General features: G+C 35.6%; 1 protein-coding gene across 1 annotated transcript in view; it reads left to right on the top strand.

Moving 5' to 3' along the window:
- Positions 1-822: 822 nt before the first annotated feature.
- LOC310891076 (adhesion G-protein coupled receptor V1-like) overlaps positions 823-21613 on the top strand; it is a gene marked incomplete at its 5' end in the record, with an annotated part of 39891 nt that continues 19100 nt past the window's right edge. Inside the window, 18 exons of the mRNA XM_083853386.1 lie at positions 823-858; positions 898-1507; positions 2454-2669; positions 3647-3862; positions 5061-5305; positions 5500-5681; positions 6425-7239; positions 8665-8874; positions 13112-13242; positions 13501-13600; positions 14594-14773; positions 16332-16495; positions 17059-17152; positions 17750-17782; positions 19167-19245; positions 19735-19873; positions 20378-20519; positions 21006-21268. Coding sequence (XP_083709512.1) covers positions 823-858; positions 898-1507; positions 2454-2669; positions 3647-3862; positions 5061-5305; positions 5500-5681; positions 6425-7239; positions 8665-8874; positions 13112-13242; positions 13501-13600; positions 14594-14773; positions 16332-16495; positions 17059-17152; positions 17750-17782; positions 19167-19245; positions 19735-19873; positions 20378-20519; positions 21006-21268 — 3855 coding nt within the window. The remainder of the gene's footprint in view (positions 859-897; positions 1508-2453; positions 2670-3646; positions 3863-5060; positions 5306-5499; positions 5682-6424; positions 7240-8664; positions 8875-13111; positions 13243-13500; positions 13601-14593; positions 14774-16331; positions 16496-17058; positions 17153-17749; positions 17783-19166; positions 19246-19734; positions 19874-20377; positions 20520-21005; positions 21269-21613) is intronic.

Below are 21613 nucleotides of genomic sequence, written 5' to 3'. Positions count from 1 at the left end.
AATTTTTCAATAGTCTTGGAGTCTGGAGAGGTCACAGTTGACTGGAATTAAGTTAAACGAGGAAGTGCTGGATTCTGCACCTGGCAAGGGGCAATGCTGGCTGTACGGACAGGCCTGGGGACAAGAGGCTGAAGAGCAGCCCCATGGAAAGGGATCTGGGGGTTTTGCTTGACAGCAAGAGAAATATGAACCAGCAGTGTGCCTTAGCAGCCAAAATGGTCAACTGTGTTCTGGAGCATAAGGCACAGCAATGCTGGATGGTCAAGGGAAGGGATTGTCCTGCTCTGCTCTGTGCTGGCGAAGCCTCACCTCTAGCACTGTGTGTGCTACAATATATGAAGGACATAAACTATTAGAGAGCATCCAAAGGAGGGCTACTATGGTGGTGAAGGGTCTAGAGGGCAAGAAGTATGAGGAGCGGCTGAGGTCCCTGGGTTTGTTCAGCCCAGAGCAGAGCAGGCCGAGGGCAGGCCTCATGGCGGCCTGCAGCTCCCTCACGAGGGGAGCGGAGGGGCAGGCGCTGAGCTCTGCTCTCTGGGGACAGCGACAGGACCCGAGGGAACGGCATGGGGCTGGGACAGGGGAGGGTCAGGCTGGGGGTTAGGGAAAGGTTCTGCACCCAGAGGTGGTCGGGCACTGGGACAGGCTCCCCAGGGACATGGTCACAGCACTGAGCTGCCAGAGTTCAAGAAGCATTTGGACTACTCTGTCAGACATGCGATTTGATTTTGGGTGGTCCTGTGTGGAGTCAGGTGTTGGACCTGATAATCCCTGTGGATCTTTTGTAACTCAGGATATTCTGTGATTCTGTGACTTTGCTGTATGCCATTTTACACTTTTATGTTCTTCTTTCTTATAGTACAAAGAAATACATAAATCTTTGTGTTTTCCACTTAGGTTGTGAGAACTCATGGGGCCCTGTCTGAGGTGACTCTGTATTGGGTCATAGTCTGTGATCTTACAGAAGACCTGGTCTCTGCATATGGGAATGTAACATTTGATGTTGGCCAAGTGAGAGCAAATATTACCATACAAGTTTCTCCTGACAACGTGCCTGAACTGGATCAGGTGTTTTCAGTTTTGATCATCAATGTGTCCAGTGGTCGTCTTGGAAATCACACTAATGCAACATTAACAGTTTTAGCTAATGATGATCCATATGGACTGTTCATCTTTTCTGAGAGAAACAGACCAATAAAAGTTGAGGAAGAAACAAAAAATATCTCCCTGACAATAGTAAGGCTTGGTGGTCTTCTTGGTACAGTAGTGGTTACATACAGAACTTTAGGTGATGATGAAAAGTCACCCTTTCTTCCACCTGATGTTGTTAGAGCAATACAAGGAGAAGATTATATACCCATTACTGGTTATGTGATCTTCGCAGCCAATGAAAGCGAAGCCACAATATCTTTGCCTATTTTGGATGATTATGATCCTGAGAGGTCAGAATCTGTTTTTGTGGAGCTAAACAATACTGTTTTGATCGACAAAGTACAGGATCGGCCAAGTAAGTGTCTTTCATATGTAAACCCAAAGCTTAAATATGTAGGCTAATATTTATATTTAATAGGATAAAATGCAGCAATTGAAATTACAGTAAAATTTTACCTCTGCCTAACTCTGTATAGTTAAGAATCCTGTAAGTTATATGTCAGAGTATCTCACATTAAGTATGAAGATTCTGTGTGTCAGCATATATTTCCTTTACCACAAAATTTTGTCAGGGGTGGACATTTCTTTCTCCCTTCTGCATCTGCTTTATCCCAGGTGTTTTAGGCCAACTGTATTACTGTATTGGTTTTGTGTGCTAATACCTGCTCACCTGTTGTTTCTGTAAAGCACAATGATAGGAAATAAGCTAGTTGCACTTACTGAAAGCGAAAAAAGCCTTTTAAACATTAAGTGGTGTAGAATTGCAGCTTCATGCTGGCTTTTTAGCGTAGAGGATGTTTGCCCGATCAGATAAATTCAGGTCATTACAGCCTTATTTATGCTTAAGAGCTTCTTGGCATGCCTAATTTCCCTTCCCTCTCCCCCATGACTCTCCCACATTAATCTTGATTTTTAAGGGAAACACTACAAAAAATTCTACTGGGAAACTGAAAGGTTACTTATAGTTCATCATTGCTAGTGTAAAATTCTATTGTCCTATGGACAAATAAATAAGTAATTTTGCTAGTACCTCACCTCTTCAAAGAACTGGTGTTTTGTATGCTCCACAGCAGGGTAGAATAATAAGTTAGTAAGAATGTGGATTTTCTGACATAATATAATTCAAACATCAAAAATATGCTTGTGCAGTTTGTAGTTATATTTTGTCCAAATCTAAAATGAAAATTTTATTGAAAGCTAGTAGTGGCCATCCACTAAACTCAGGTGTATGTATATGAACAGTATAGCCATATATAGGAGGCATTTCAGGCTTGCTCTAAGAGGTTTTTTTTATATTTCAGTTGTAAATTCTCCTCGTCTTGGATCAGTGGGTGAGACTATAGCTCATGTAATTATCAATGCCAATGATGATGCTTTTGGAACACTTCAGCTTTCAGCTTCAGCTGTGCGAGTTGCTGAAAATTATGTTGGACCAATCATTAACGTGACCAGAACTGGGGGAATTTTTGCAGATGTTTCTGTGAAATTCAAAGCTATGCCAATAACTGCAACAGCTGGTAAGAAATCAAAATAGCAGAAATACACATTCTGTGTTAAACCAGAAAGAGCATACTGTATGCTTCGAGTAACCAAAGCAAGCAAGTGTGTATTGAATGCAGTCTAGTAAAACAAGTAGAAAAAATACCAAAGTGTGAGATACTTACTGAGTGTACTTAGGAGACAGGAATTCAGGTCCTATAGAAGAGACCTTACATCAAATTTAAAAAAACTCAGAGATATCATCACTGAAGAATCTAGCAAGAAAACTAAGGAAAGGAATTGGCTGTTTGTTTCCCTGGTGGCCACTCACTTTCTCAAAAAAATAAAATAAAATAAAAAATCCTGTAGTAGTATATATAGCTAGTACTTAGTCCTTTGTACATATTTCAACCTACCATACATGGCTTATTTGAGTTTCTTGGAGGGAAATTGAGAGCTGGTGACTCCTCTGTGAAACAGACAAATGTTAAGCACAATTCAAGAAGACTTTTACTTTGCAAATGAAAGGTAAAGCTCTCAGGTGATCCCTGAAAAGCTCCACGAGGGAAGGAGTGACCTTATGTCCTTTAGTAAAATCTCCTTTGAAAAAGGTACTTCTGTTTCATTTTATCTCTTGGAAAGCCAGACAACTATCAGAAATCAAATATAGAAATGTCACAGTTGTGTGATCTTCTCAATGGAAGATAATAATGGACCTTTTGTAATTGCTTCTTGGACTGACAGTGTAAACTCTGTTTTGGCCAAGATGAGATTTATTTTCATCCATCCAGATATCTAAAAGGCACTAGGAAATAAACAATTGTATTTTCTGGGTATGAAGATAAAGAAAAAAAAAACACAAAAAAACACACCAACATATGAACACAAGGGAATGCAAAAAGAACAGATAAATATTAGTGCTGATAAACATTAGTGATGTTTCATAATGAACCAGAATGCCTTAATATTCTTCTGTGTTTTGATTGTTTTGTTATTTTTTCATGTACAAATCTAGGTGAGGACTACAGTGTAGCCTCATCAGATGTTGTCTTACTAGAAGGAGAAACAAGTAAAGCTGTGCCAATTTATATAATTAATGATATCAATCCTGAAGTTGAGGAGTCCTTTTATGTTCAGCTGCTGAATCAAACGACAGGAGGAGCCTTGCTTGGATCTTTGACGAGGGCAGTCATAACCATTGAGGCTTCTGATGACCCGTTTGGATCCTTTGGTAAATGAGTCTTATTTGCATATTTTCTCTTGTCCAGTAGCAATCTGCTGATTTGTGGGTGAGTTATTACTGGGCAATGGAATAAAAATTTTCAGAATACAAAAAGGGAAGTCTGGATGAACACAGTAAAGGACAAAATAAGATAAACTAAATTAAAACGTGTAAGTAAGGGCAAATGGTGCCCTTATATAGCGAAATTGAAGCATTCAGTCAACTTATATATCAAGATTTTGTGAGACGAAGGTGGATTTTGGAGTCTCCTAATGGGGATGGATTTTAATTTAATTTGTATTTTTTTATCTATTCTAAATGTTGCATTTCTGCAATAGCTTGAAGCTTAAGTTTACATGCCAAAACCTGTTTAGATAGTGCAGTGTCATTGTTTTACAAAATAATCAGGCAAAGCAGGTTTAAATATCTGGGGAAATTGGAAAGTACAAATATGACTTAAATTGCATTCTTGTATGTTCTGGTTGTTAGTTATTGTAGTTTTTCTTCTTTCTATCATTATCAGTAAAATGGATTGTGGACACTTTCCAAAAATAGTTTCATTACACAGGTTTTGAGAAAAAAATGGTAATTTCAAAAATTTAATGACATTTTAGAAATTTATCTTTTCTATTTATTTTTTCTATTTCAGTATTTCTGGTGTATGTTTTCCAGCCATTTTATTTGACTTACTCTTTCTCCCTTTAGTACCCTACTTTATTTCAGTTATTCCATTTTATCAGCAAAATGTAAAGGAAATTGACAAAAGTAAATAATTCCACATGGATAATTCATTAACTTCATTCTTAACAACTAAAGATTTTATACAAGAAAGACTTATATTTGAAACAATTTAGATGGAATATGTTGACACATTTTTTCCATACGTGACATAAAAAATGATAAAAAATTTCCTCACTGGGAAAAATTACCTTCTGACCGTCTTCTAAAAACTTAGATCATGGCTAGCCTTGAACAATGGATACGTTGGAATAAACTCTTGGGTGGGGGCTGAATTTTCATGCCAATTTTATTTGCAGATAAAATGATACTGAAAGTTCAATTTGAAGTTTAAACCTGATTAACATTTTTTTAATTGTGCAAATGAATGCAATCAAGTGAAATAAAATATATAATTCAGTAACTAGGATGGTGTTTTTATTTTAAATATTACTGTTAATGAAATACACCTCTTTGTGCTGCACTTCAGTGTTCCAGATGACCGAATTTACTGTGGAGGAGCCTGAATCTGGATCAGTACCCATAAATCTGCCAGTAATCCGCAATGCTGGGACACTTGGTAACGTTACTGTTGAGTGGGTTGCTACCATTGGTGGACACCCTGCTGATGAGGACTTGCAGGTTGCCTCAGGCAATATTACTTTTGCCCCTGGGGAAGCCTTTCAGATGCTACTATTGGAAATCCTGGCTGATGATGTTCCAGAAATAGAAGAAGTAAGTCAAGCACTTACATCTTCCTTGAAGATGGTATTAATTTTGACTTGTTCTAGAAATATGTATGATGGAAAACAAGAAATGTTCCGGCAGGAAGGTGCTATAATTTCATGTTATACTTTGCTTGTAATTATTGTTAGAAAAACCACAAATTGTCTAGCTGCATTACTTCTTTTTCTTTTCTTCTCTTTGAGATTGTCCGTGTAGAATTAACTCAGGCCTCCAATGGTGGTGCTATTGGGTTAGATGGCGTGGCAAGTATTATAATACCTGCCAATGATAATCCTTATGGCACAGTTTTCTTTCATCAATCCTTATATCGAGTTCAGGAGCCACTAGAAAGAAATTTGCTGGCAAACATAACAGTCAGGCGAAGGTTTGTATAATGTTTGCTTTATTTGTAATTACTATTTATTCTTCACTTTTGTTTCCACTATAATGTCAAATTTCATGCTCCTCTCATAAAAATATGTGCATCAATTCTTTGATCTGCCATCTCAATGTATTTTCATTTCAAACACATTGTTTTTGAAGTAGATGTCTGTGTATTACATAAATTACTTAAACGTAGTATACATTGAAATGCACAATGTAAACTCAGCGTACACAGTGTACTATTCATTTTGTCCGTTTAATCATCAAATCATTTAAACCTGCATGGTAGCCTGTTCCTGTGATTTGAACAGGAGGACAAAATGGCCAGCCCTTACAGGATGAAAATAAGAGAAGGAAAACAGGTTTTATGCATGTGATCCTAGAGGAAGGATGATAAGTCTGGGTGTCACCGGCTTTTTCTTCCTTGCAAGTAAGGAGAGCTGCCAAGTCCTGAAGAAGACTAAGTTAACTCCTAGAACCAAATGTTTACAAATATGCATTCTTAACAGACTACTACCTAAGCTATAAATAATCAAACTTGCTATCCACAAAAAAATAAGATAACTCAGTTATTCTGGTACTAGTTTCAAAGGGAATGCATTTTGATGTGTTATTTGGAATTTTTCAGCAATTCAGAAAGGGTCAGTTGATTTTGTTCACTTCTATTATTAACCCAGAAACATGTAGAATATTAGACATCCTTTGTCAACTAACAGAACTTTATTTTATTATAATGTCTTTTAGTGAGGGAAGATTTGGTCAGCTGCAGATTTTCTACAGCACTTCTGAGACTGACGTTGTAGCTCTTGCTGTGGAGCAAGGTCAGGATATCCTGGCCTACTACGAGCCTCCTGTACAAGGAATTCCTGACAAACCATCCAAGACCAGAGTGAATGTGTCAGCAGCAAGTGACCCTGTGTATTCCTGTGCAGCTCAGTGCCTAAAAGAACAAGCATGTTCAGCCTTTACATTTTCCAGTGCCTCAGGGATTCCTCTCTGCCTTTGGCTGACGTCAGATATCAGCCCATTAACTAACAACACTTCAGGGTTCCGGACCTACAAGAAAAACGTTACCAGTGCATTCGCCCTCTTCAGCACACAAGCCATCGCTGGCAGTGATTATGAACCTGTTACAAGACAGTGGGCCATAATGCAGGAAGGGGAAGAGTCTGCAAATCTAACAGTTACCATACTGCCTGACAGCCTGCCAGAACTGGATGAGAGATTCACTATAACCCTTTTGAAAGCAGAACTGATGAACGTCTCAGCCAGCTCAAAAAACCAACCAACCATAGGACAGCCAAATACCTCCACAGTTATCATAATGATGAATGGAGACGCATTTGGAGTGTTTAAGATCTACAGTGTAAGTCCCAATGCAACAGAGAAAGGTCTGTATGTTGAAGTAGAGGAACGTCCTCAGACCAACGTGCAGCTAATGATACACAGAACAGAAGGCAGCCTGGGACAAGTGACAGTGGAATGGCGTGTCATTGGTGGGACTGCTACTCCAAACTTGGATTTTATAGGTGTCGGTGAGACTCTGGTGTTTGCTGAAGGTGAGACAAGCTCTCGTTTTGGCTTCTGTTTTGTAAAACTAAGAAAAAGAAAAAAGAACGTGACAAGTACACGATACTGTGGATGTTTTGACAACTGATATCTTCTTCTTAGGCTAAATTTTCCTGAATGCTAAGGATACACGTGCAAAAGAGTATGGTTGTTCATTAGCATGTAGCATTATCTTGCAGAACACACACAGTGGTAGCAAAGCACAATGAAATATCTAAGCACAATAAATACCTAAGGGTTTTTATTAAAGAAATATTGCAGTATAAATATTGCACTCTAAAGATTTCCTTTACCACATAAGTAAGGATTAATAAAGTCGAAGATAGTTGTTACAGCAAGGATAATGGAAATGAGAATCAGGCCTAAGTGGTCTTTTGTTAGCCCTCGGTCACTACAGTACTAATTTTTCATGACATCTCTTTAAATTCTGAGATCATATTGTAACATAACAAAACATATTTAAACGTAACATAACAGAACATATTTAAAAGAATTGCAAACAGGACAAACAAGTCCCTCTCAGACATTACTTAAGTACCATGCAGCATGCTGTATTTTATGCTGTATTTTATTTTTTCAAAGTCTGAGTTAATCGAACTGATATTTTGAAAGCAATTTCCAGGTGCGTAGTAAAGATTCTAGTGTGCTAGCTTGATAAATCATCTGAATAGTAAGGCATGGCTGCTGGCAATGATTGTGAGGCTGACATGTAATTACATTACCCGTTATAAGTTTAGTAAAAACTGATTTTGAAGTATTTTGAAAGACAATCTAGCAGGAAATACATATGTATTCTGTAAATTGATATTCTAATGATCATAAAACACAGCTGGGTTATGCACACGCACTGAACAACAGGATTGTGTTGTAAATTTTAATGGATATATAGCGACTAGAGATTAACGGTGTTTGCTGCTTACATTATTATTCTTTGATAGTCCCAAAGGCAAGGAACTAACAAAATGTCATCCCATTTCAATGCATTCCCTGGCTCAGTAAATGTACTCATATTGAATGTACACCCTTGTGTAAATGGTTCATCGGAGAGCTTAGCACCTGGCAATTTATTTTTTTTTCAAGAATGATATTCCCCTTTTCTAAGTTAAATTTTAAAGTCATAGAATTTGTAATGAAAATAAAGAATTCTAGGCACTCCGAAATAATTCCTATATAATTAATTTCTACATAGTATATTTAATGATGTGATCGTTTTATTGGCTTAATGTGACTGATCAATAGTAATTAGATAAAATTTCATAATGACATTCACTGACTTCCAGAAAGGTAAATAAGTTTGTTTCATGCAATTTTAATATATTTTATGTATTTAATTATTTTCAAAATGAGATGATTGAGTCTTTTTACAAGGTGGTTTCCAAGTGGACACACGGTTGTATACGTTCTTCTCCTTGTAGGTGAAACAAAGAAGATGGTCACGCTGCCCATTATAGATGATCCAGAGCCAGAGGATGATGAAAGTATTGAAATCAGCCTGGTCCATACTGAAGGAGGGAGTCGAATTTTGCCCAGTTTTGACACTGTCACAGTGATTATTCTGGCAAGTGACAATGTGGCAGGAATTATAAGCTTCCATACAGCCTCAAGATCTGTTATTGGTTGTGAAGGTGTGTTCTTTGTGTTGACCACGCTCAAATTTTAATGCCAGTTTCCATCTTTGTGCTTTCAGTTGATAATGACTCACAATGATTGTGTTTCACTGTTCAGAGAACACCAGCAAGAAGTGAATATCCACATACCTGACATGTACTTTGAACTCTTGCAAGCATTCATAGAATCACAGAATGCTTAAGGTTGGAAGGGGCCTCTGGAGGTCATCTGGTCCTTTCCCCCTCAAGCAGGGCCACCTAGAGCAGGTTGCTCAGGACCATGTCCAGGCTTTTGAGTATCTCCAAGGAGGGAGACCCCACAATCTCTCTGGGCAACCTGTGCCAGTGCTCCCACACAGCACAAAAGTGCTGTCTGATATTCAGAGGGAACCTCTTGTGCTCCAGTTTGTGCCCGCTGCCTCTTGTCCTGTCCCTGGGCACCACTGACACGAGCCTGGCTCTGTCCTGTTCCACCCTCCCTTCAGGTATTGAAGGACACTGATGAGATCCCCCTGAGCCTCCCCTTCTCCAGGCTGAGCAGTCTCAGCTCTCACAGCCTCTCTTCCCTTCCCTTGATCACCTCGGTGTCCCTCTGTTGGAGTCTTCCCAGTACGTTTAGGTCTGTCTTGCACTGGGGAGCCCAGAGCTGGACCCAGTGCTCCAGGTGCAGCCTCACCAGTGCAGAGTAGAGGGGAAGGATAGCTCTCTCAGCCTGCTAGGGATACTTGGCCTAATTCAGCCCAGAATGCCATCAGCCTTCTTAGTAACAAGGCATGTTGCTGGCTCCTGCCCAGTGCAGTGTCCAGCAGGACCCCAAGCCCTTTCTGTCAAGCTGCTCTCCATCAGGGTGCACGCCCTGGTGCCTGGGGCTGCTCCCCGCCAGGGGCAGGACTCTGCCCTTCTCTTTGTTGGCCTGCACGAGGCTCCTGCCAGCCCACTTCATGACTGCCAACATACACACACCTAATAGTCATAAGCAAATCAGATCTATCAGCGACTTACAAAGAATTTAAAATATTCTAGAAAACATTCCTGCAGAAACACTAGGGTAACATCTTCCCTTTGTCTGTCCCATGAACCTGATGTTTTTTTATGGCAGATGATTTGGGAAGTAGCAATTATAAGAGAAAGCAAACATTTGAGAAAGAACAATAATAATTTGGTATGTACTAAACATTTCTACTATTGTTTTAAAGAATACACGGCATGTTTCATCTACAGTTTGATGCAGTTTTGCATAGGATGATAATAGTACTGGTGGTGATTGCTTTAGGTGGCCTTTGATGGAATCTCAGTGTATTGCAGTATCACGTTTCTCTGATGTTTGAACTGATGGGCAGGGAAAGTTCACAAAACAGGAACTTGTCCCCTAATGTGTGCACTACATTTTCTGTTTGAAGAAAAATGGCTTTCTCAACCAAAGGTTTTTTGTTTTGTTTTCCCAACATGAAAGGGCATCATAACCTTTGGTTTTTTATCTAGGTATGGTTTGTGTTAATTCTGTGCCAAGCCAGATGTGATATGATTAGCTAAGAAGAGCTGTTAATGAGCACAAGGAATTAATACAAACTGTCTCAGTCCCAAAGTCCCTGAATACTTTCAACTGGTTAAATGTTATTCATAGCATGCTACCAAATGCTGGCTGCTTGAAACTGAAGTACTTGGCTATAGTTCTATTATTATATATAGTTATTATTATATTATTTTTCCAGGTTGTGAAAAGAAATAGTTCATTGCCTTCCAGCCAGAAACAAAACAAGTGAACTAAGTGTCTTTGATTAAAAAAAAAAGAGAGAGAAAAAGGGAGAAATAGAGAAAGAGCAAAAGAGCTAAGGCATTTAGATTATTTTAGTTTGTCAAAATATTTTTTTCATTCGAAAGCAAAATTTACCAGACATAAATCCAAATATCATTACTTTTACAGTTATTGTGTTATTGAAAATTTTCTGTTAAGTGAATACATTTTGTTTTCACAATGTGCATGTTATTTTTTACCTTATTGAGGATAAGTGTAGTATTTTTTTATTGGACAGGGGTCTGCGACAGTTGTGTAACTGTATTACAAGAAAATGCACTGCAGTAGCTTAAAGTAATGAGGAAGAGGAGAGCGGCTGATGCTCCCTTCTTCACAGCGATAAATACCCACCTCTTTGTTTCTCTATGTAAGAGATGCATCACTTATTAAGTCACAATGTAGAAATGTAAAAGTATGGATAAGGATTAAATATTAAAAAAAATATTGAATTTAGCCTAATAACACTTTCAATCTTCAGAAATCAATTAGTGTTCATATTAGCATTTCTTCTGGATAGGAATACCAAAAAAATCTTGGTAAAGCTGGTAGGAAACATGGATCAGTAAATAACTACTTGGAATCTGTAATAATGACTTCAAGTTTCTTCTCAGTGTTTGGATTATAGTGGAACAGCTTTCTATATCATAAAGCATTTTTCCCAGTCTTCAATGAAAATTCATTATAACTTATAGAGATATATTGAAATAAGCTTTGCCTTATTTGTGTGTGTGTGTGTTTTCCCAATGGTACTAAACCATTGAAACCACTTTTCTTTTAAATCTTTATTTCTTTGTAATGGATATGCAAAATTCTCAAATAGAACATAGTGGATTGCAGTGCAGTGTTAAACACTGTAATGATTTAGCCTCAGAGGAACCTGTAAATTGGGAGTCTACCATCCAGATATTTGACTGTAGAAGTGGAATCCTTGTGATATCAATAAATTTTGAATTCCTTAATTTTCTTAGAAGCAACATGGACCAACTTAAGCCAAAGATGTCGACATCAATGTCGACATCAATGTTGACATCTCTGAGACTTAACTGAAGTTTGAAATGTTGGGGCTGAATAGCACATTTATGTATTTGAAAATGGGTGTATACAGTTTTTGTATTACTTCTTTACAATATTAAATTTTATTTAAGTATATTAAGGGCTCTTGAAGTTAAGAATTCCTTTCTCTTTCATTGGTAGCCAATATACATGCATATCTCTGACTCTTCCTTACAAAAAATAAATGTAACTAGAAAATTTTCAGATTTTTCTTGCCAGTTTTAGCTGTACAATGCTGTACAATTCTGTAAGGTAATACAGTAGAATAGCAAGACAGCATCCTAAGTTGCTGCTCTCTAAATTGCATAATCAAAGGGACTAGTTGGGCAGCATAATGTTATTATAACATTATCTTATGTTTTGTTAATTCTTCAATAAGCAAAAGAAATCTCATGTATTGTTTTCAAAAATCTCAGAATTGTAGATTTCTGCATATTTCATGTCTCTGAAAGCCAATGCAGGACAAAATGTGCTGTTGAACTTAAATTCTGTGGACCTGAAAAATGCATATGAAATATGAATGCCATGTACCTACCTATTATAAATAACCATCTGTCCTCTATTGTGAATGTTTTGCAAAATATTGCCTACTGATCTATTCCATGTTGATATAACATGCTAATTTCACATGTCCACATTTAAAATATTTAATGGAAATTTTGTGAAAAACTTGTGAATATAAAACAATTTCCACATTTTACAAAGCCTACTAAGAGGTCTACTCTTTTTAATTAAAGTGCCTTTGGGGTTAAATGTTATAAATGTGCAAAATACCATAGTATTTGCTTCCTTTATATGCACATTGTCCAGCAATACTGATTACCTCTGAGATTATAAGAAATTATTAACATTTTCTGAATGTTTTGTTTTCTAACAGTGACCATATTTGTAAGTTCGAACTCACATAAATGGAACTTACAGATAATTATAAGCATTTTTTTCTGCATGCATTGAATAAAGTCACAAGACAGTGCAAATGTTCAGATAATGTGTATTCTTTCCAGGGAACTGTTGTAGAAAACTACTATTATTGTTGGTACATACAGTAGTTACTGTTTTGTACAGTTTACAGACTTGTATTGCTCTAATGTTTGCGCATGTTTTCATGAACATTCCCTTTCTAAGTTATTCATCTATACCAAGTTCCCTCATATGTTCATAATTATTTCCAAGTGTGAACTAAAAACAGAAGAAAAAAAACTAGAAGAGTTTAAGTTTAGGTTTTTCTTTTCAGCATTAAAAGTGAATGTGGTATATAACTACTGTGAAATTCAAACTGACAAAAATAGCAATATCTTTCAGGAAAAATACTTTAACTGTGTGATGCATGTTTTTGACCTCTCATTTTTATAACCAACATGTAGAAGAGGAGACCCTGAAACACTGCATCTTGTCCTTTATTCCTAGGAGAACAATTACAATTCCACATCGTAAGAACTCCTCCAGGACTGGGAAATGTTACTGTTGAGTGGAAGATAGTAGGACATAATGTAAAACAAAATTTTGCAAACTATTCTGGAATACTTTTTTTTCCTGAGGTAAGTCCATAAACAGTGATGTTGGCTACAGGAAAATAGTGTGATTAGAACTGATCTGAGAAAAAGTGTGCCTTTTCAACAGTCCTTCTTTCTTGGTTTGATTATTTAATTTCTCACTTTTTGACTTACAAACTGGAGGGAGCTTACAATTCTTGATACTTAACTCTTCTTAAAGAAATTGTTCAAAATACTTGTCATTATGATATCACTTGTGTTTTATAAAATAATGGCTAATCAATTTACCCTTAAAACAAATAGGGGACGTTGAATACAACAGTGTATGTTGATCTGCTGGATGACCATATTCCTGAAGAAAAAGAAGAATACCAAGTCATCCTATACAACATCAAAACAGAAGGTAATGCAGAACTATAGCCAGCTACATCTTAAAAATACCATTTAATAATATAATATTTTTAATTTTATTATTTCATTTTGGAGGTATAGGACTGAGCAAACTGCAGCTGGTGCAAAGTACGCAAAGTTCATTAACATTTTATTGAAATAGGCTTGGTCCTTATGTATGTATATATAAATCCCACCGTGTCTCCACAAATACACTTAAATGGTTTTCAATCCTGATTTAACTCTGCCTATTTAATTCAATGGTTGTTTCTTCCCTTAATCTTAATGCAAACTGAGTTTACTAATATGTCATGGATAGAGTTGCCATGAAACATGCAGATATTTTTATCTTTTTAAACAATCTTGTCAAGCTGCAGACTTACTGATCTGTCCCTGAATTCAAGGTGGTCAGAATATTTTATTCTTGCCATTAAAATTATAGTGAGAAAAGAAGCCTTAAACTGCATCCGTTCTGAAATACCTTTTTTCAAACTGAAATTAATGTCCAAACACCAAACTAACTTGACATGGATTGTGTTGCTGCGAGGTGCCTTATCAACTTCCGAGAGTCACTGTGGCCCAACGGGATGAGCAAAATTATTCATCAAAGCAATAGTTGGAAAACATATCAGTTTATTGATGTAATGATTGTGAAGTGGAATATAGTTTTAAGCTTTTGGAGGTACTTCCTGGGAAAATGGTTTATTTCCTTTTAAAATATAGGGAAGTTGATATTTGGCACTGGCCTGTTAAGTTTTCTTATTTTTTAATACATTTTTGTGACTTTGTACTTGGTATGCATAAAATTTCTGTTTCTATTTGTTATAGAATGTAAGTATATATATGTGTGTAGGTCCCACACCATCCACATACTTCAGTGAGCTTTGGTTTCGTGGTATTTGCATGGCTACTGAACGTTATTTAAATGTAATATTAACAATAATGTAAGACAAAAATATTAGTTGCATAACACTTCATTCACTGCAGTCCACTGATTCTCTTGCAGGAGTTTCTTCTACAGGTGCTGCTGTTTTGGATAGTCAAGGATATGAAGCTGTTCTAACAGTAGAAGCTAGTGATGAACCACATGGAATTTTGAATTTTGCTTCCACATCCAGGGTGGTTTTAATCCCAGAAGAAAACAAAACAATTCAGCTTTTTATTAACAGAGAATTTGGATCTCTAGGTCTGTATAACAACTCCAAGAGAAAGGAAGTTTTGTTTTGCTTATCATTAGGCAAATAAAAGCCATGATAATGAAAGTTTGGAAAAATCTTTGTTACAGTTGGTATTTTTTTCAGAACTTCTAAGCTTCTTTCTGCAGACTTGGAAACTAAATATTACTTATTACTAGAGTCATAATCCTCATTAATACAGCAAGGGATCTGAAAGCTGTAACAATCAGGTGGCTATTAAGGTTACCATATTTTTGTCTAATGAGTCTGTCTCAAAGCATTAGTCTCTTCAGAAAAAATAAAAAACATGAGAAAAGTGACATGTACACACATCCCACATATTTTTTCTCTGAATTTCAGGAAGTCAGCACCTTAGGAATGTCACATGGAAAAAGTTGTGTCCAGACCATTGAATTCAATTTATGTCTCCTCTGACAATTTCTGATTCCTCTTTGAATCAATTTATCCATTAACATCCTTTAAACTATATAGTATTCAATTCTACAATACAATAGTGTGCTTCATGAAAAAAAAAAATGAATCTTGTGTTTGTTGCCTGAAAATAGCAACTTATGTTGTGAGAAAACATGTATAATAATTTCCTATTTGCCTTTTTGGACTATATTTACACCTCGGTGATAATCTGGCTGTTTCTTTTGCCATACTTGTTTTGAAATGAAGTAACATTTACAGTGCTTTTCAAGATCTGGAGACACCAGAGAGTTTTAGAGACATTTTAATGACACTATTTTTCCATTTATTTTTTAATACCAGTCCATACTCTAGTGTACTCTTTGAACACTATTCAGTAAACTAATGTTTTAAGATAATTGTTCATAGTAAGTGCAAGATCTCTCACTGAATTAAAATAAGCATCGTTACTTATTTATTAATTAGGACTCTTTTATCTCTTACATTTTATTTCATATAGAGCAGCTTTTAATTTCATCTATCATTTTATTTCAGGTTCATACTCCTTATGTTTGCCACTTGACTTACCCTACCAGATTAGCGAGAGGTGGCTTTATTCTCAAAACTATAATGTATAACTTTTCTGCTTGGTAATATTTATCCGTGTGTCCCCTAATTTTGTTCTCTATTGAAGTTTGTCAATCTACCCAGGAAAGTATCTAGATTTATTAATCTGTGTTTCCCAGCACTGTCTTTAGAGCCTTTCTTAGATATCTGTCATTCCCAAAAAGTGTCCTTGTTGCAAAAACTCATATTAATGGTACATGAGATGTCCCAGTTAGTCTTTCAGCAATTTCATATTTATGGTCCACAGAACTTCAAATTTCTGGATGCATTTGGACCCAATGATTTTTGAGTCCTATGCAGACAGACAAGTCAGCAAAGGTCAAATTGAAGGCATATTGATAACGGTAACAAAGGTACACTAGCTCCAATGTACTTTGGATAACTCTTTTAATCCTTCTGTTTTGCAGTTAGTCTTTTTATTTTGTGGATGAGAATTTGATCTCTTGTCTTTATCCATTCCAGTGAACATTATATAAGAACTGAAAAACAATTTTTTTTTTCTTTTTTTTTTTCTCCTCACAAATTAAACAGGTACTATCAATGTTACTTATGCCACAGTTACAGGATTGCTCACTGTAAGTAATCAGACAGAAGAGACTGTGGCTGAACCAGGAGCTGATTATGTACCTGCTTCTGGCTCACTGATTTTAGAAGAAGGAGAAACATCAGTTGCCATAAATATTACTATTCTAGAGGTAACCTCTAAACCCTTTAATTCTGTACTTTTCTGTATGATTTCAAAAGGGTAATATTTTGGGAACTAAAGCTTGCAGCCATTATTTGAAGCCCTGTGTTATATTTCACTGTCATTTAGAAAGATGGTTTCAATCTTAATATTAAAATCACAAGGGATCAAATAGTCACAGAAAGCAGCTCTACCTCTGTCTAAAGGTAATAAAGTTGTCTCATTAAAACTTTACCAACTATCTAGTAGTATTTAGAACAGTGTGCTTCATGGCTGGCTACAGGCTCATACTTTTTCATTGCTGGAGATACATGCCTCTAAAATCGGTCAGTAATTTATTTGCAAGAATAGTTTAGCGTCACCACAGGATCTTTTTCATGATATATAATGTCTTACTTAATTCTTCCACGATAATCAGTTTCAGACCCAATAAAATTATTTCAGGAAAACAGAAAAATGAATTCTAGTGTCACAGTAATATTAGAGACTTGTTGTGTGATCCTTTTTGGTGACTTCTGTGGAAGTTTCTTAAAGGACAATGAGAAGAGGATGTACTGTATTTGTGTTTTGCAGGATGATATACCAGAGGTGCAAGAATTCTTCTTGGTTAATTTAACTTCAGTGGAACTCATCATGAACCATTCAACGTCATCCCCACCTAAGCTAGGTAAAAACATCTTATAGCAAATTATTTTTACTTTTCCTTTTTAATGGTTTATATTATATTACCTTGGGAGATTACCATTATTCCTCTTACTTACCAACTATGCTGAGATGAGACATGGTTATTTAGAAGAAACATCATAGAATATGAAATAGATTTATTATTACACTTAATCTCTTGCTTTTTAAACTCTGGGAAAATTTAAATTAATTTTCGTAGAGGAGTTAGTAATTATCAGTTGGAAAGGACAATTATTTGAAAAGTTTATTGGTGATTTTTTCATCTGATTTTCATTTACAAACTACAAAATGGAAAAAAAAAAGTAAAAAAAAAACTTTATGTGGCTACTCTGCTCACTCTTTTAAAAAAGTCTGTTTTTATTCTTTTATCACTTTTAGGAAACATATTTTATGGTTTTCCTACTCTTGCAATGATCTTTATTATTTGCTTAGTCTGCTTCTCATTTTGCTTCTTCAGAATTCAGTAGAATAGTAGTCATTAGCTTTAAGAACTGTTGGATTATCCTGTGGTACTAAAGACTAGTTATATAATGTCAGACATCTTCTTTGACTCTTTTCCCTTTTCTTTGCATGCTTATAGAAGTGACTGAGTTAATTCGTTACAGATTGAAAGGTAACTTGCAAGACTCATTGCTGATTTGTGAATAGTTGAGTCTAAAATATGAAAGGAGTAGCATATAAGAATGAAAGATTCATCCAAACTAAACAGTGTTGTATAGTCTCACTTTCTCTTTGGCTGTCTCCTTGAACCATGACCATTTAACACTGATGTGACACTGCATTGGGTCAGCTTTACTTACAATGAGAAAATAATAGTTTTAAGTCATAAGGAAAAAATGTGTTCACATAACATGTCAGTGAATTCTTCTGGTAGAAGAAATAGCCTGACTCAAATACGTGTGTCCGCGTGTGTGTCTGTGAGCAAACTCTTACAGATCCTGGGTGAACAGATCTGACTACAGGGTGACATGAGAAAATGCAGGAGTGAAGCAGAAATGTCTCTAATTGCCATTACTCCCTCAGGATTTGTAAACCTCAGTAACACTTCTGTTGTCTGTGTAGAGCTATTGCTCATCGTCATCTCTACCTCATAGTGACAGGCTTAGATTCATGGCAATAATCTTCTACTTTTGTTCAGTTTTATCTGAATTGATGGAAAAATGTATATGGATCTAAACATAATATACTTATGGCAGACTCGGTGAAGTCAATTTGGTTTTAGAAAGTAAGTTGAAGCTTATAAAAAGTAAACAAGTAAGTTAAGGTAGTTGTGTGGTGCGGTTGTCTGAAAAACAACAACCTATTTTCTGAGAAGTATTAAGTTTTGACTGTAAAGTTCTGGTCTCTGAAGTTAGTAGACTTTTCTGACATTAACCTATTATTTGGTGTTTTTCACACTGCAGTGTATTCAATTACGATTTCAGGCTAATTGTAAATACCTGTATGTCTTTATGGAGCAGTAGAATATTACAGTATGTGAACACCCCACAAATAAATTAATAGTTGTGTATTTGTAGTGAAATCTGAGGTGTGCCATTAGAATGTATGATGAGGCACTGAAGCACAAATAGAAGATGAAATGCTGAATCATTTATTATTCTTCCTCATTGTCTTTCTCATACTCAGAATGGCAAATGCAAAATATTGAATGTCATTGTAATAAACACTTATAGTGAAGACAAATTAAGATTCCATCGCAAATCTAGACTTTATTATTTTCTAATGTTTTATGTGCTGTTTAACTTTCTACATTTTCCTTAGTCTTTTTTTTTTTATGCATTATTAAATATTACAGTGCTAATTCAAGACGCATTATTGCACTTCTAGTAGTAAGGACTCTTTCCAGTTATCTTGCCCACTCCCATTTTCTCCTACACATTTTTTGTAAAGACACTGTAATATTAGTACCGATTGAATAAATGCTTCTGTGATTCTTGAAAATCAAGAAAATTGATTTTATTGTTCTTTAATTTTTGTCTTTCTGTTTTGCCTTTTAGATGTGGAAGGTTTAGCTTCTCAAATTGTTATCGATGCTAATGATGGTGTAAGAGGAGTAATTGAATGGGAAGGTACCAAGTAAGTCTCATCTTCCTTGAAGAACTTACTGTGCCAATTAGTGATTGGTGTTGCCCATTTTCTTTCTAAAAGTAAAACTCCTGTTAAAAATAGGGCCATGTCTTTGAGATGGTAAAGTAATCATTCAATTCAGCTGAACTAGAAAGTGGGATTCCCACACTGAAAACAAAAATTCACTATTCATCTAATCAGAATTCTTTTACTTATTACTACTTTCACTGTTGTCCTTTTATATCACCAATTTGCCTAACCTCCCCAGCCTGCATCAACTCTTCCAGCCTCACCATTCATGTAAGCAAAAAACAAAACAAAACAAAACAAAAACCTCGTGTTACTTAATTCAATTTAGATAAGAGAAAAAAGGTAAAAAGGATGCGTTAGAGAACTATAATGTAGGGAATAATTCAGAGTGAAAATGTAATAAAAATGTACTATCTTTTTCAAAAGAACATAATCAGTGAACATTGAGAATTATTCTTTTTATTTTAGTTTTGAAGTTAGTGAATCTCATGGGAATCTGACAGTAATGGCTTACCGAAACAGAGGATCATATGGCAATGTGTCTGTATTTTTTTATGCCCAAAATTTGGAGGCCCAGCTGGGTTTGGATTTTAATGTAACCTCAAGGGTAAGAAGCAACTCTAAATCTAGTACTTTTTATTCTTTCAGCTTCCGTAAAAGAATATCTTCTTGATTATTCTGCAGAATGATCAGTAGTGATGCTAGATGTTTCAGCTTGTTTCAGTTGCTTTGGTAATCTAAATAGAATGAAATAAAAATATTCTTATTCTTACTATTTATTTCTTTTTTAAAAATATATTTTTTAATATAAAGCAAAATGTAAACTTTCAAACATCGATTTCAAATTTAATTTTGATTAGACATACAAACTTTTTCATAGACTATTTTTGCAACAGGACTTTCAAAATAAATTATTCTTTCTTGTCCTCATTCTGTAATGTGCTGAACCTTTATATTTCTGATTCAATCAGTTTATAAGGAACAGAGAATATGGCTCTTCCTATGCTTTCCCTTCCTTCCTATTTCACAGAATTCTGTTTACCGTAGTCAAAAATTTCTGTGTGATATTAACTGATGTAAGTATTCGGTGCTTTATGTGTTTCAACGCTAGACTCTTTTTTTTGCTGATGGAGAAAGGCATAAATCTGTTGATGTCATGATTTTTGATGATGAGATTCCTGAAGGTGATGAGAAGTTCCAGTTAATTTTAACAAATCCATCTCTGGGGCTGGAATTAGGGGAGAACACAACAGGTAAAACTTAGTTTTAATGTTCCATTTCTTTAGAATTCTGTGGCACACATTTTAATTCCACTTTTCTGAATAATCATATTTCAGAAAGCACCATTGTCCTGCTATGGTGAATCTTTATACTCCTTTGGAAGGTTCTGAAACATCCCTGTGAAATCTGTGCAATTAAAAAGTTTATATGTAAAGCAATGAATCAGAAAGCACGAAGATGAGTTTTTCAATGTGTACTACCTCACTGAACTGAGGTCTTTTTAGAGAGTTCATAATCCTTTTCTAGGAGAGACTATATTCTTCCTGTCTAGAGATCTTCCTAGTTAAAGTGAAATGCCTTCCCATTCTCTTCAGGTAATGTCATGGACACATAAGCATTATATACACACTAAAGGAAGAATGTATTTGTGTTTATGTTATGTATTATGTTACTATATATGTATATTTATATTTTACTATGTTAACCAAAGAATATTTTCATTATTTCTTTTTCAAAAGCTACAATTACTATACTTGCCAATGATGATGGCCATGGAGTTTTGTCATTCAATAACAGCAATCACTTCTTTCTGAGAGAGCAAACATCTATCCATTTGATGGAAAGTGTTGCAGTATTGAATATTATCAGAGAACCACCTCAGGGAATATTTGGCGCTGTGACTGTTCAGTATCTTGTAAGTGAGATTAATTCTTCAGAGGCAACAATGGATTTGACCCCTTCTCAAGGATATATTGTGCTCGAAGAGGGAGTCAGGTTCAAGGTAATATGCTAGTTATTACCAGAGAAGTCTAGGAAGCTTTTTTTTTGGAAATATTGGAAAGATTTCAGAAATGTCTGTGCTTTATCTTCTGTTTATTTTTTCTACTTCTTTCATTCATAAAGTGAATTGAGTCATGAGCTGTGACTGATTTCCTGTTATTATCTGATGTGGAAGTGTGTGAAAATTAAATGGGCTCATCTTTAGGTGTTTCTTAGTTTGTAAGGGTTGAGGTAAATTGAAAACAGTACACTATAGATAACGTTCATGTGTGCTTTGGAACAGTTCTTTTTATGTAGTCAATCTATAGCTGAAATGCAAACTTACTTTAAATTAAAGTGATAATTT

This window comes from Anser anser (genome assembly GCF_964211835.1).
Source record: "Anser anser genome assembly, contig: HAP1_SCAFFOLD_150, whole genome shotgun sequence".
Lineage (NCBI taxonomy): Eukaryota > Metazoa > Chordata > Aves > Anseriformes > Anatidae > Anser > Anser anser.
Note: the sequence above shows the minus strand (reverse complement) of the source record. Positions and strands in the feature narration are given on the sequence as shown.